This window comes from Archocentrus centrarchus, chromosome 10 (genome assembly GCF_007364275.1).
Source record: "Archocentrus centrarchus isolate MPI-CPG fArcCen1 chromosome 10, fArcCen1, whole genome shotgun sequence".
In the NCBI taxonomy this organism is placed as follows: Eukaryota; Metazoa; Chordata; class Actinopteri; order Cichliformes; family Cichlidae; genus Archocentrus; species Archocentrus centrarchus.
In genome coordinates, this window is record NC_044355.1 from 10144793 (window position 1) to 10159728 (window position 14936).

At 41.5% G+C, this 14936-nt stretch overlaps 1 protein-coding gene across 1 annotated transcript in view; it reads right to left on the reverse strand.

Moving 5' to 3' along the window:
* pcdh19 (protocadherin 19) overlaps positions 1 to 14534 on the reverse strand; it is a 52148-nt gene extending 37614 nt beyond the window's left edge. Inside the window, 2 exon segments of the mRNA XM_030739460.1 lie at positions 8378 to 8708; positions 11271 to 14534. Coding sequence (XP_030595320.1) covers positions 8378 to 8708; positions 11271 to 13417 — 2478 coding nt within the window. The 5' untranslated portion in view covers positions 13418 to 14534.
* Positions 14535 to 14936: the final 402 nt, after the last annotated feature.

A 14936-nucleotide genomic window follows, 5' to 3' on the forward strand; every position in this document is an offset into this window, starting at 1 on the left:
CTGGGGAACGTACTGCTCTCAGAGCAGTCTGACAGAGGCCAAGTGCTTTTCATTCATCTACTTGGCTGCCTGTGCTGTGGTATGTCAAATCATGGACGTGAGGGGAAAGTCAAAACTGTTGTCCTATTGTACTCCGCAGCCAGACGACTGAACCCTGAACATTGTTTTATAAGAGAGAGCGACCCAAGATGTGGGTAAAGTTGTTACCAATTCCCATGCAAGACAACGATAAATATCATTAGTACAGTCTTCATCTTCCACACTCAGTCTGGGGTTAGATATCTAATTTATTCCCAAGCATTTTTGTCTTTCCAACTTGACCTGATATCACTCAAGCAAAGAAATGGTGTGCCGCCTTCCTAGAAACTGGGTATGGGTGTAAATAATATGCCTGGACATTTTCTGAAAGGCCTTAATCCCAAGAAAACAAACCTGATTGAAACAGGCCTACCTGATTTGCTTTCAGGAAAACTAGATAATCAAAATGCAAAACAGCCTTTGATAGAAAAATTAGCCAAGTTCTAACATCAAATCCCCTACAAACAACATCAGCAAATTCGCCTCCTGAACTTTTATTTGTATTCAGTGTTTGGGTTTTTAATGTAATCACGCTGCATTCGGGGCTCTATCAATGAGCTATTCTGATTTATGTCAGGCTGAATCAGACTAACTGCTTAGAGGTCTGCAGGCATCATGAATGAGAAAAGGACCCACACACTGAACGCATTAGGGGTCCCACCATCGCCTTAGACAAGGGGACAATGGGTAAGGGAGCAGAGATAAAGGACGGGGATAACAGGGGTGAATGAATTGCTGACGTTGATCAGGCAGAGAAGAAGGGGAGAGTGGGAGAAAAGAAAAGAGGAGGCCCGAGACACAGGCCACACAGGGCATGAGGGAATGGGGGGCTTTGAGAGGCCTACACTCGGTCATAGCCCATTAGCCTGGTTAGGTGAAAATGCTACAGCTCATTACATGCTCTGCCTCTGTTGTGTGGATGAACAATGCACAATTACGCTACCCTGCTGCTTCTCTAGCCATACTGCTGCATGCCTCTGAGGCGGCTGATATTGCTGCTATAGTGGCTTGCTTGCCAACAGCCTCTGTGCTCATCAAACATCCCATACATGGAGTCCCTAATGCAAATCCAGGTTTATGTGTGGAAACAAAAGTGTTGTATGAATTTTCTGAAGAAAAAAAAAAGGGGGGGGGGGGGCAGGAAGGGCTACTCACCACCACTGTGCACAAAACAATGGTGTAACGCAGCATTTGTGTGAGTAATATAATGACTAATCCACCTTCCTTAAATTCTATTAAATGCTAGACGTGGCTAATGGATAATTCTTTTGTCTTCTTTTGCTGAATTAAGTTTTATTAAATGTAAGAATTATTGTAAATCCAGGTGCAGCCCAAAAATATAGATCCAAGTGTGAGAAAACCAGAGTCACTGAAACTGCTGTGACAATATCTGCAATGCAGTGAATGAGTAAGCCAAAGATTCATCTATCCACCAGCAAATTGGTTCACTTCAAATCTTGCTCCTTTCCACTCTACAATTATGCATGCAGAAGTTGACATTTAATCTGATGGGGGAAATGCTAACTAACATCCTCCTGCTCCCTCTTTGTTTTAGGCAAAAAACAGGACACTTGGAAAGGTCATTCTTCCCTGGTGTCAGAGCTGGCTGCTTGGAAAAGTTTCTGTTCACAGCAAGTATTGTTGTCGCGCAGAATCCCTCCCCCATTTCCCAGTCATTCAAAAGGCACAACATCATCACTCACGAGAAAGCCCTGGGAACACTCTTAACAATGTGGTAACAAGTCTGACAACCTACCGCTCAACTAAAACAGGACAGTGGGAAAATTAGAAGCCCGATATACATGAATTTTAATTAATACCTTTTCTCTGCACATTTGGATAAAATTAGTTTTTGGCACACGTAACGGTCATTACAGGAGAATCGTAATTACTTTTTTCTCACTTCGTTTACTTTCAGAAAAACACTGAGGTTTTGTTGTTCAATAACAAATCAGAAAAGAAAACAATTATTTTTCTGAATATGGATTGCAAGTCCTTTGCTATTCTTATCTGCAAGAGGAAACAAATATATTGAAGCAGTGTCTGTGTTTTCTTACAGTGCATGCCAGTAGACATTGTAAATATACTTCTGTTTTAATATTTCTAAGCCAGAGGGATGGAGCTAGGCACATTCCTCTCGACACACACTGAATGCAACAAAGAAAATAATATTGTGAGCAAATAGATTTCGCTTCTGGTCATAACAAGTCTTAGGGTTTGTGTTTTTAAATGTGGGAGCTGACCTTTTCTCTCCTACATTAATGTAAATACAGACATTTCCACCATAGGCAGCAAAATCTGAATTAATGAGAGATGGGGCATTTTTTCAAAAAATAATATTTTTATAATTATTGTCTTCCTGGGGTAGTGCCAAAAGTTTCATCAGACTTGCGTTATGGGTTTATTTTCCTGAAAACTTCACCATAGTTTTGCTTCACACTCAAGGACAGCAGTTTGACACATAAACTTTGATTTTTTTTTTTTTTTTTTTAAAGTGTGATACGCTGGAATGACCACTTTAAACATCTTAATAAATCAGTGTTGATGGAACATTTGCACGCCTCTATTTGTCCTCCACGTCTGGACTCGAGTGTTACGGGATTTCCATTTGTGAAAACAAAATGTGGCATATTTGTGTCACAGAGCTTAATTTGAAAAATACCAAAAAAAAAAAAAAACCAACGCTGCGGGAAACTCATTTAAATGGGTAATTATGTCCACGCAGTATTGCTTGCAGGACTTAACAAGGTGCGTAATGAGGGTCCCCTTCCCCGTGATAAACATCATCGCTATGTCCATTTTCTTCATTTTATTTTGGCATTTCTCATTTAAGGGCGGCCCAATCAACCTACAGAGCAAATGCTATCATACCTCTTTTGGCTGTACTGTAAACATTTTGAAAATGATATATGACTACAGCCATTACATAACTATTTATGTTTCACAAATAATCCCCTTGCTTTGACGTTTCAAGGACTTAAAAAAAAAAAGAAAAAGAAATCTACATTAAAGTGTATGTTCTTCAAATTAAATAAAATTATCTCAAAAGACTGAGGAATGATTAAGTTGACATGATCTTACTTTTTTTTTTTTAGCTGAGAGTAACTGTGTGCATGCAGTCTTCTGACATATACTGATGTCTGTTACAGTATACACTCACTCAAGAAGATGTACTCAAGATTTTTAACTATTCAGTCAATTTAACTGAGACTGTTGAGCTTTAAAGGAAAGAAAGCAGCGCAAAACTCAAAGCATATGCTCAAAACACTATCCTCAATTGGTACCACCTATTACTTTTGCAAGTGCACAAAATTAATCATAATATTTATGTTTTCTAGGGAGAAGAGCATCTTGTACATGCAATAAAGAAGTGACATGATTGCTGCCTGTATCGGGTTAATGCAATTTGTGCAATAAAATCACTTCCTCGCCCAAATGATGTATTTTACACAGACAAATAGCATGTTTCAGGCTGCAGCAGCACAGGTTGAAGAAAATCATTGACATTCTATAAATAGATCTCACCCCCATTTTCCCTCCCACTCTGTCTCGCCTCAATTTTTCAGGCCTTGCCATTTTTCTGCAGTATAACTCCATCTGTATAATCTGTACAAGTCACATGTGGTTAAGGATACATGCAGTGACATGTGTACATCAGATGCTGTCACTCGCGTGTTTTGACTCTTAAATTCTTTTGGCTGGATGCTCTGATCGCGACGATAGGGTGGCAACCCGGCAGGGCTGGATGCTTCTGACTGGCTGCCTGGGGTTGTTATGTCATTTCATTGTAGCTTTGCAACATCAAAAATGACATGAAGTGATGGGGGTGTTGAGGGTTAGGGTCAAGGCTATAAAAACCTAACCAAGCATAAAACTAGCACTGGTTGTACATGAAGTGAAAACCATCTTGCTGAGTAATATTGCTCAATCACCCACAGCTTCACCAGTCTGGTGTATTAATCACGATCAGATATAAGAGGGCACTAAACACATCACGTCATACTTTTAATTTTTTTTGACAGACGCTGCTTTATTTCACCTTATAAACACTGACACTTGAAAAGCGGAACATTTCTGAAGTCTCTACCTTACAAATAACCTCTCTAAATAATTAACAGGTTCAACTCCCACTCAATCAGTGAGCATCTGAGGCTTTTGTAGATGAAACGATTCTTTTTCAAATGGTTTGAAAATAGGAGACGTTAAAGAATGTAACATACACCCTCCAGCCTTCGAGCACATCAAAAATGAAAAAAAAAAAAAGCAAGATCAAGCAGTTGTGTATCCCTCCCCTTATTGCACAACAATTGTATAACTGTCATTGTCTCTTTCTTACCATGATTAGTCTTTGACAAACTGTTCAGAGTTGCAGAGGTATATCTGTGACCAGAACTGGATGCCAGTAAATTTGTTCCACCAGAACTGTCCTGTGAGATCTAACGCTTAAATGACAGAAATATGTAAGAACATTTTAGCAATCTTACTAACTGAAACTGTGCACTGACAGCACACAACACTAAGAGAGTACTTTAAATGAAGGATTCACAATATTGTTTGATTATTGGCGATGTTAGAATATTCTTCTCACTCCTTCTCTGAGATTTCAGAGTCAGTCATAATGATGTAAATGATAATGTCACAGCCCATATTTCAAATAAATGTGACAGTCCATAAGAAATATTGTGTGTGCTTGTGTATTCATGAGTACATGTGTGGGGGGAGATTGGCAGTTTTAACAGATGTGTAGTATGCAATGACAGCATGACATCTATTTTGCATGCTCAATATGACACGTCTGAATGCTCCCATGCATATTGTCCTGATGTAAAGTGATAGCAAGGGATGCGCAGCCTCGCTGGAACCACTCCCTGTTGTCTTTCCTACATCAATATCAAACTGTCTCCCTTACTAACGGGGAAAACAGCAAGACTGGTAGTGAGATCTCTTTCTGTTTCATTTTTTATTTGCTCATTTAGCATACTTTGATTGTGAGAGCAAACACGAAATGTGTGTGTATATGTATATATATATATATATATATATATATATATATATAATTTTTTTTTCTTGTTATATAACTAAAACCTGGACAGTATGTGATGGGCATATGGATTGCTGAATTGCTGGATGATTGCTTCAGTTATCATTTAACTTATCTTGCCAAACATGCTTTTTGACTGAATATGTTTTACACTGTGTAATAAAATGTCCAACCACATTTTTTTTCTAATTTTAACACATCATCTTCTTCTGATAAATCCAACAACCCCCCCCCCCCCCCCCCCCCCCCCCCCCCCCATCATTCTCTTACCTGAATAAGGCTAATCGATGAAGTAAGATAACTCATTTCAGTGCTATGCTCGTTATCTGGAATCACAGGTGTGAGAAGCCTCAGTATGCATTACAAATTCAAAAACACATTCTAGCCAAAGGCTATTTCTTTACTGTATAATTGTCTCCCCCACCAAGTGATTCACTATAATTAAGCCATGGAAGACAGCTCTATTCTCCTGTGAGCATTCATATTAGTGCTACTACAGGCAGGTCTAACAAACATCTCACAGCTGATGCTTTTCAAAACAATAGACAGTAATGTTTAGGGATGTATATAGTGATATACTGGTACACATTCTCACAAGGGAGAATACAATATACACAATGCAACTACAGGTATGAGTCCTTTGGGGAGACCTGTCACTGTTATCTTGGCAAGGTCTGCTGTGTGCGTGTGTGTGTGTGTGTTTGTGTATGTGTGTGGTGTGCGTGTGTGTGCCAGCATGCTTTGTCTAAAGCAGGAAAAGCTCGACTCCAGCTGCTCTGACATAAGCAGGATGCCCGCTGCCCCACACGAACTAACAATAGAAGCGAACTTTGTATTGATCAAAAGCATAAATTACAAATAGATACAAAACCATATCCCGTTTCCCTCCATTAACAAACCAAATCTGACGATGTTCTGATGGCTACGAAAATTTTAAACTACACGTTTGGAAAATAAACAAATGCAGCGACATCACTGTGCCGTGGTGTAAAAACAAAAAGCTCTTCTGCCAAGGATAAATGAATCATGGATAATTATGAGGTTGCCCTCAGGATGAAAACAATTTTTGGGGACAAAGCAGCCTTAGTAATCACAACAGTGCAGCCACTCGTGTGTCCTACCCAGTCAATGGGATATGGGTTGAGGACTTGTGGAGTCAAGTGGTTTCAAGCCCAAGCTTGCTCATTGTAACAAAGCAATTAACAGTCATTCCACTGCTGTTTGTTTGCGCTATAAATGGCATTGTAATTACACCAAAGCATTTTTTTATTTAAGCGCAACATTTGTACGTACTGTATAGCTTCTGTCTCTTGAAATTGTCACCACGAGGAGCAAACAAAACAATGACAACTGTGCAGGGTTATCTGTTGAGAGACAAGGCATGCTCTTGATGCTGTTTCTCCTTACTTATTGAATCTCACACACACACACACACACACACACACACACACACACACACACACACACACACACACACTCTTTTCTCAGTCCAGAAAATGTGCAAATGCCGGGTCAAAGAGATGTTTGTCAACATCTAGTGGAAGAAGGAGAGAGAGGGAAGCTGCATGCTACACAGCCCCAGCCTCTATTAGGCCAATCAACTGCCTCTAAGAAAATGAGAAAACGTGGTCGGGGCTCAGACACCTGGCACTAAGACTCAATATTCACCCTGGCTCACTCCTTATCTCTCTATCTGCCCTCGCAGAGCTCTATCAAGACAACTCCAAGCTTTGCATATGGAATAATCAAAATCAATCTTTCTCCCTACTTGCTTCCTCTCCTCTCCTTTTTCATTAGGTGAAACAAATAAAGGGCGTCCTGATCCTGCAGCAAATGTGCTTTTATTAGATGCTTCAGCCAAAGCGACGGAATGATGCTCAACGTTAGCAGAAAAAAAGAAAATCTTTCTTTTTTTTTTCCTTTTTTGAACTGAGAAAGGGTTGTGGTGACCTGCATAGCGCTACCTACCAGCTAACACAATCACAGCATACTGGTCACTTCATGTACCTGCTGAATCCCACATTTGCCTCCACTGACACAACCACATTTTTCATTCTTTCCACCTGTGTTATTCGCACACATTGTCACTCAGACAGGCCCAGTAAATCAGCATGCCTGTAAGTAGGTCTCATTGACCTCTCAGAATCCATTGGTGCCGGGATTTTTCAGTATCATCCAGTCAATATATCAATATCCACCTTGTGTTCCGTGTTTTAACGCCCAATCGCACTTTCTCCTGGCTGAATATCAAATGGAGATTGGACTCATTATTTACAAGTGCATGTGCATGCATGTGGAACTTGCCACTAATATGAGCGGGCATGGTAAATATTCTCGTACAAATACGTAGCAGTGCACTTTATCTCTTTCTCACACACAAATATAAGTGTCCCTCTCTCCCGTGGGGCCAAGGAGAAGTGGGTCTTGAAAAGAAACAAAGAGGTTGACAAAAGAATCCAATAGACGAGTTCATACATACAAAAAAATCTATAAAAACTAAGGATCAGCTGGTCGGCATACACCTGTCAGCTTGAATAGCCTTTCAAGTCAGACCTTCACTGCTCTGCTGGAGCCATGCATGGTGTGTCAGGGTAATTCAATGGCTGGCTGTGCAGAGCAGCCATGCGGTAATGCTGCAGCCAAATGGACGACATATAGATTTAAGCAATGATTATTCTTTCTGTTAGAACCTGAAATGATGTGAGGTAGAGGTGATTAGCCAGGTCAATACATTTGGCAGGTGGACAAACTCCTGTTCTTTTTTGCAATTGCTCAGCACATAGAAAAAAAAAAAAAAAGAAAACAAGTGGCGTACGAGATGCCAAATAATCCACTTTGTTAGGCCTCCAACTTCTGCTTGGCAAAGCACTCTTATCAAAGGACAGCTTCAGTGCCTCAGCACCTTAAAATGCCTTGAAGGATTCCACTCAGATCGACTGACATATTGCCATTTCAGTGGCTCAGCTTTTCCATCAATAATAGACCAACATTTCACTGGCACTGTATTCTTTGGTACAATGGAATGCTAAATATCCCTAGACCTTTTTTTTTTTTAGATATGTTTGATCATGTAGACCTGTTAATTATGATTAGCCAAATGAAATAGAAAATCTACAAAGGTGACCATTTCATCGCTTCTACTAGACCACTACATTTAATCATAGGAATCAGTTTCAAATTGAAAATATATTCTAGCCCCTGATAACCAGAGAAGCCCAGCCAAGGATCAAGGACAGAGCACAGTGGATTGTATCTCACCTCTGGCAGTGGCATGCCGTTGATGATGAGGTCTGGCTGCTGCTGGTGACCCTGCCCTGTGAACGGGTGCTGATAGCCATGGTTGGGAGCTGCATTGCGCGAGTTCTGGTTCTCCACGTTGAGGAAGGTGCTCTCAGAGCGCCTGCAGCCCAGTGGGAGGGTCTGCTGGTGGTAGTCGAAGTAGTTGAGCGAGGAGGTGAGAGATGAGCAACTCACCACATTCATCTTGTCTGTCTCTTCAACGTCTCGCGGCACCAGGCGGATGTCGTTCTTGCTCAGCTTCTTCTTTTTGCTGGACTTCTTCTGGTTGCCATATGAGTACTCCGCCACCCTGCGCAAGTAGAAGAAACTGAACAGACTCAATAAAGCAGTGTTCTGCCTTCCCCTCCCCTGTCCACATGGTCAAAAAGCTCCCCCACCATGCCAGCTAAGGCGCTGTTCAACCATGGGATAAATTGCCCCTTTCCACAGGTAGACCAGCGCACGCAAGTGACCTTCCACTCCAAGCTTGCAATGGAGCTGTCATCCCTTGTTTGTTTGCATTTGCATGCTCAACAATTGACATGTCACAAACAGGCAGACAATATGCAAACATGCCAAAACCACAGAAGCACAACGAAAAGAGCACACTGATACTGAACAGAATCACCAGTATATGCAATCATATTCAAAGCACACATCCCACACTAATTCCATTTTTTTTTTCTTTCATTATCAAGGGAACCCACTAGCAACACAGAGTGCAGGAGAACTGCAGATTCAAATTCATTTAGCCGGTCTCAGTGGCTGCTGCAAACTTGAACTGAGTATTTTGACTTTAACGAGAGCAAATGAGCAACACAGCCATGTTTTATCAAAGGATCCTCAGACTGGGGGAAATATCCATTCTTCACACAGCCTTGCAGTTTTCCACAGGAGAACAGATGCTAAGTACTCTGCAGTGATCAGTGCAACCCTCACTAGACATATTCAATAAAATACGATGCATTTTACCACCTCCATTACCTCAAAGTCTGGAAAGGATCATTTTTAACCTTATGGCATGGAAGATATGGTTTGTTTCCCACATTAACCTGACAACAAAGCTATAGGTGCCAATCAAATTACATTATCTCAATGTATCTGATCCTTTCTGCTGTCAAACATGTCTCTGCTTTACTAGGCCTCACTGACCTCTGTTCTTCTCTAAAAGGCAGCACTAATCCCCTATCACTCCTAAAATCACATTGGCTAAGAAGGTGCACCACTGTAGTTTGTCTTTTTCATTTTTCTTTCAGATTGCATCTTGAAACAATCCCTATTCTACTCCTCCTTGATTCACAGGAAAGAAAATGGGCAGCTGCAAGGGTAGAAAATGCTTCATCATTATTTCATTTATCATTTTAACATGTTTTCTTTCTACTTTGTGCCCACATTGAAATCTGGGAGGGAAAATCTTCAGAGTCAGAAAGACTGACAGAGGACAAGCAATAAATTGGAGACAACTGCTCCTCATATTCGAGGTGGCGACTGAGAAGCAGAGCACATCAGTGCTGATTAAAGCACTCAGCAGGGAGAATGTTGCACGCTCGGAGAGTAAAGTACTGGGAACAGTTTTGAATTTTGAATTTGTTGTTGTGAATCAGGTTTTTTTTTTTTTTCCTAAGAAGAAAATGTATAACTGACATTAAACATATGAGAAACTGTTCTGTCAAGATTTTTCCCAATATTTCCAATTAGGAAAATGTGCCAGGAGATATAAGCGTCTCTTGTTAACGATATAAAAGGTAGGGTCATCCTTGATAGTGAAACAGTCAGGGCTTGTGATGAGATTTTCCTCTTAACTACCAGAAAAAGAGACAGAATTTCCCAGTCCAATCACTGCAGTTAACAATGTTGAAACACACCTGTGATTGTTTCAATCAATACACCAAGGGAACAAAAAACAAAACATCATTTGCAATTAATAGTGACAAAAAAAAAACCAAAAAAAAAAACCAATTAATATTAAGTCAGTTTTTATGACCACTACTGCTTAAAATGAAGTAATGTTAAATCAATAAAATAATGTTTGGAGCAAAATATGATTATAGCTTCAGGTTAAATTCTCAAATCCAATCTATATGTAAATTTAGTGGTAATGTGGCACAGGGAAATCAAAGCCAGAACTGATGTTCAGACTGATGAACACAACAGAATATCCCCTATGCAAGTTTTGGAACATAATAACCTGCTCTTTTCCATGAAACAGTCTTCATAGTTAACGTCGGGATATGGCTTACATACTTCCATAGAATCTAAACTATGAGTTTGTTCCTTTTTTTCCTATTGTTATTTTATTTTATTATACTCTGTGTAGAGGAAGGCTGAGGGGAATCTGAATGATCCTTGAGGGCTATCCATAATCACACTAGATTAAAGCTGATAACAGCCAATCAGCCACGGTGGAGGTTAAATAATAAATGCTTGGGTTTGCTATTGAGCCAGTGGGGCGTTAATTGTCCGGCAACACATCCGCAAATTGAACATGACAGCTGAACCGTCATATTTATGAGTCAATTGGTTACAATGGAAGGATTAAATCCATCAATCATGTTCCACTAACACGGAACAGTGGGCCTTAGCGAATGTTTCTGATTTAAAGCAGTAGAGATTATTTAGATATAACTCAGTTTCAGCTGTGGAAAGAAATCTGCTGCCCTCAGATCATAAGTCTTTTCGTGCTGCATAACAAAAGCAATGCACTGACATCTTGCAGGTACAAGCGCAATTGCGGACACACGAAATCGCTCTCCCTCTGTGTGTCTCTCTCTCTCTCTCTCGCTCTCACACACACACACACACACACACACACACAAATTTACACAAATCTATACATTTAACCGTACGTACATGCACGGGATTTAGTCAGTACCTGCAGTTGTACGTCCGGATCTCCTTGTTATCCCTCTTGCACTTGACCGCCACAAAAATCATGGTGATAAACAGGATGGCTGCGATAGAGCCCAAGGCGATGATGAAGATGAGAGATAAGTTGACAGGTCCTATAGACTCCTGCGCGTTGAGGTCTGGAGATAGGTATACCACTATGTAGGCCGAGGAGGAGAGGGAGGGCTTCCCGTGATCCCTCGCCACAACTGTGATCTCGTAGGTAGATTTGGCGTTTTCTCCAAACATTCTGGTGGAGCGTATCTCTCCGTTTACCTGGTCGATTTCAAAGAAAGCCCTGTCTCCCTCTGAGATAGTGTAGGTCAGACGCCCGTTCTCCCCCTCATCATAGTCGTCAGCTTTAACTTGGGTCACCATGTAACCCACCCCAGCGTTTCTTGGGATAGAAACTTCCGCCGTGCCATTAACCAGCGGAGGGTTTGTCATAACAGGTGTGTTGTCGTTGACATCCAACACGACAATACGCACTGTTGCATTACTTGATAAAGACGGATTGCCGTTGTCTCTGGCCAGTACTTTGAAATCAAAAGTCCTAGTGTATTCGTGATCAAATGATCTCATTGAATAAATGCGGCCTGAGGGGTTTATGCTGACATATGTGTTTACATCCATGTGCTTGATCTCACCAGGGACTATGGAGTATGAAACTGTGCCATTCATCCCCAGGTCAGGATCTTCTGCTGATACTGTTAGCAGGCATGAACCAGGGAGGTTGTTTTCCATCACCATCTCTTGATAGTGTGGCTTAAGAAAGTGGGGAGGGTTGTCGTTTTCATCTGTGACTTTTACTACCAACGATTTTGTGGCGCGTAAAGGGGGGATGCCACTGTCCTCTGCTTGGATAGTCAGGTTGTATGTGTCCTTTTGCTCTCTGTCCAGCCTGCCATCAACAAGTATAGTGGAAAAGCTCTCATATTCTTGTAATCTGAACGGAACATTGCCCTGCAGCCTGCACTGCACTTTGCCGTTTGCCCCAGAATCCTTATCTGACACCCTTACCAGCGCAATGACATATCCACGCTGTGCGTTTTCACTAACTTCCACCATCTCTGTGTTCAGTGAGAGTAAACTGATGACAGGTGGGTTATCGTTCGTATCCATCACGTTCACGGTGACTTTGCAGTGCGCTGGGATAGAGTTTGGACCTAAATCTTTGGCTTGGACGTCGATTTCGTATATTTGCGCTGTTTCATAATCCAAATCACCAGTGACGGTGATGATCCCGGTTCTGGGGTCAATTTTGAAAGCGTCCCTTGTTTTCTCGGTGACGTAACTGTTGAACGAGTACACGACCTCTCCATTAGTGCCTTCGTCGGGATCCGTTGCATTCAAGTCTATAACTAATGAATTAAGCGGAGAATTCTCCATCACATTAACTGTATACACTGGCTCGTCAAAAACTGGGTTGTTATCATTAGAATCGATTACTTTGATATTTAACTGGACCGCACCTATCTTTGGTGGGTCTCCTCCATCCTCTGCGCTGATTTCATATGTATAATGGGACTGAGTCTCCCTGTCTAACGATTTTTGCACAACAAGCTCAGCAATTTTGGAGCCATCTCCTCTGGTCTTTATTTCTAGTCCGAAAAGCTCATTTGGGGTGATGGAATATGATTGCACTCCAAAGATCCCCGAGTCCGGATCGCTTGCCCCCTCTAGGGGAAACCTGGTACCAGGGGAAGCATTCTCTGAAATTTCTATGTCAATGTGGCTCGTAGGGAATCTGGGTGCGTTATCGTTCAAATCCTCAATTTCAACTTTGATGACACAGATCTCCATAGAGTTTGACATCACTTCTAGGGATATAATGCACTTTGGGTTTTGTCGACAAAATACATCCCGATCTATTTTCTGTTGGGCGGTAAGGATTCCTGCTGGACTGAGTTCCACATATCCAGGATGTGAATTGGATATGACCCTCAAGTACGGGGGCTGCGGTGCAATCTGAAATCCTTGCTTTAGTGCGTCGTTTGTCACGTTTCCTATCACTGACCCGGCCCTCATCTCCTCGTTTATTCCATACTTTAAATTGATAACAGCTTCAGTCCCGACCCAAAAAAGGAGGAACACAGCAGTTAATTGTATTAATTCCATTTCCTTGGTTTGCATTGTACCTGTTGACTTTTTCTGTGCCTAACAAAGACCTCGATAATTACGCACAGAGACACACGTCAGAGAAAATTGGAAAAATTATGCAAATGAATCATCTCATTAAAATGTCCAAAAAGTGTCTGAGTGATGAAAATATCTTGTGTATGCAAATGATATATAGGAGTGAAAGCTAAAATTCTAACAAGTGCCTTAGCCTATTTCACTCTCCTCAGGCACGGCACATCCTCTGGTCTACTGCAGGGGACGAAACACTGGGGACGACAGATCTGTGAAAACATGCTGAAGCTTCTCACAGTACTAATTTAGTCGAATAAATCCGTGCTGCTCTTATCAAGCGGCAAAGTGGTCTTACACAGGACTCATGCGATGAACCGTCCATTTTCAAGTGAGCTGGAAGGGGAAAAATGTTCGGACTGCATAGACAGAGAATTCCTTTGAGCAAGTCCACAAAAATTTTTAATCTTCTGTGTAGACAAAGTAAAGGAGCTCAAAAGTCCGTGTTAAATTTTCCGCCTTTATCCCAGTCAATATTTAAGTCGCATTTTGGATAAACATCTTGTTCTGAGCAATATATTACAGGCAGTGATCAAATTTCCTCTTCGGTTGACAGCTATAGGTTTTAAACTGCACATTTGATGAAAAAATAAATAAATTAAGGGATCAGCAGTCACAAAATTATTGAGCAGCCTAAGTCCGGATATCTTTGCTTAAAGAAAAAGAGGGTGCAATTGCAGGAATGCCTCATCACATCACTCATGTCCCGATTACCTTTTTATTTCCAGCAGATTTAGTCTTTCATCCCCTCCGCAACTCTTGAAGCTTTTACTTACTAATTAATTTCCTTGTGTCTCAGCTGGAAAAGGCTTCACATATCCCGATTATTAGTCCATGCAACACAAAAAAAAAAAAAAAATCCGTTGAAAATATAGCCAAAAGCCTGTGGGAGGAAACCTTGCCAGAACCTACTGTATGTTCAAAACGCATTTCATGTTTAGCTGCAGCAAACTGAAGCACAGTAGCCTATATCCAGCCCGGCTGAGGGAGAGAAAAAAAAAAGAAATCACTACTCGTTGCCAGAAGGTTGTCTAGTTGACTCCAACAAGCGCTCCTCTCGCTTCACTGGTGCACACTGGCGAACTCTCAGCTCCGAGGCGAGCGCTCGGTCTGAGGACCCGCAATCCCCTCAGCCAATCAGGGGTTACACAGGAGGGCTGGAGCTGCTGGTGGGTGGGGCAAAGTACAGCAATGAAACGCGGCCAACTACCTGTTCTCCTGCAGATGGACGACTCAACGGGCAATTACATCGTACACGCCGAAACACGAAGCTGAGTATTAGATGATCGTTAGAATGCGGTTCCAAATGTAGGGTCTGGGGACCCATGGGGGTCTTTAAAAGGCTCCCATGAGTGCCACAGACAAGAGTAACAGAGTAATTTCCTCCAGCATAAGCAGAGAAGAGAAGCTAAGGATAACTTTTCACAGATTTGTCCTTGCGTTCCCCTCTGCTGTCGCAGTC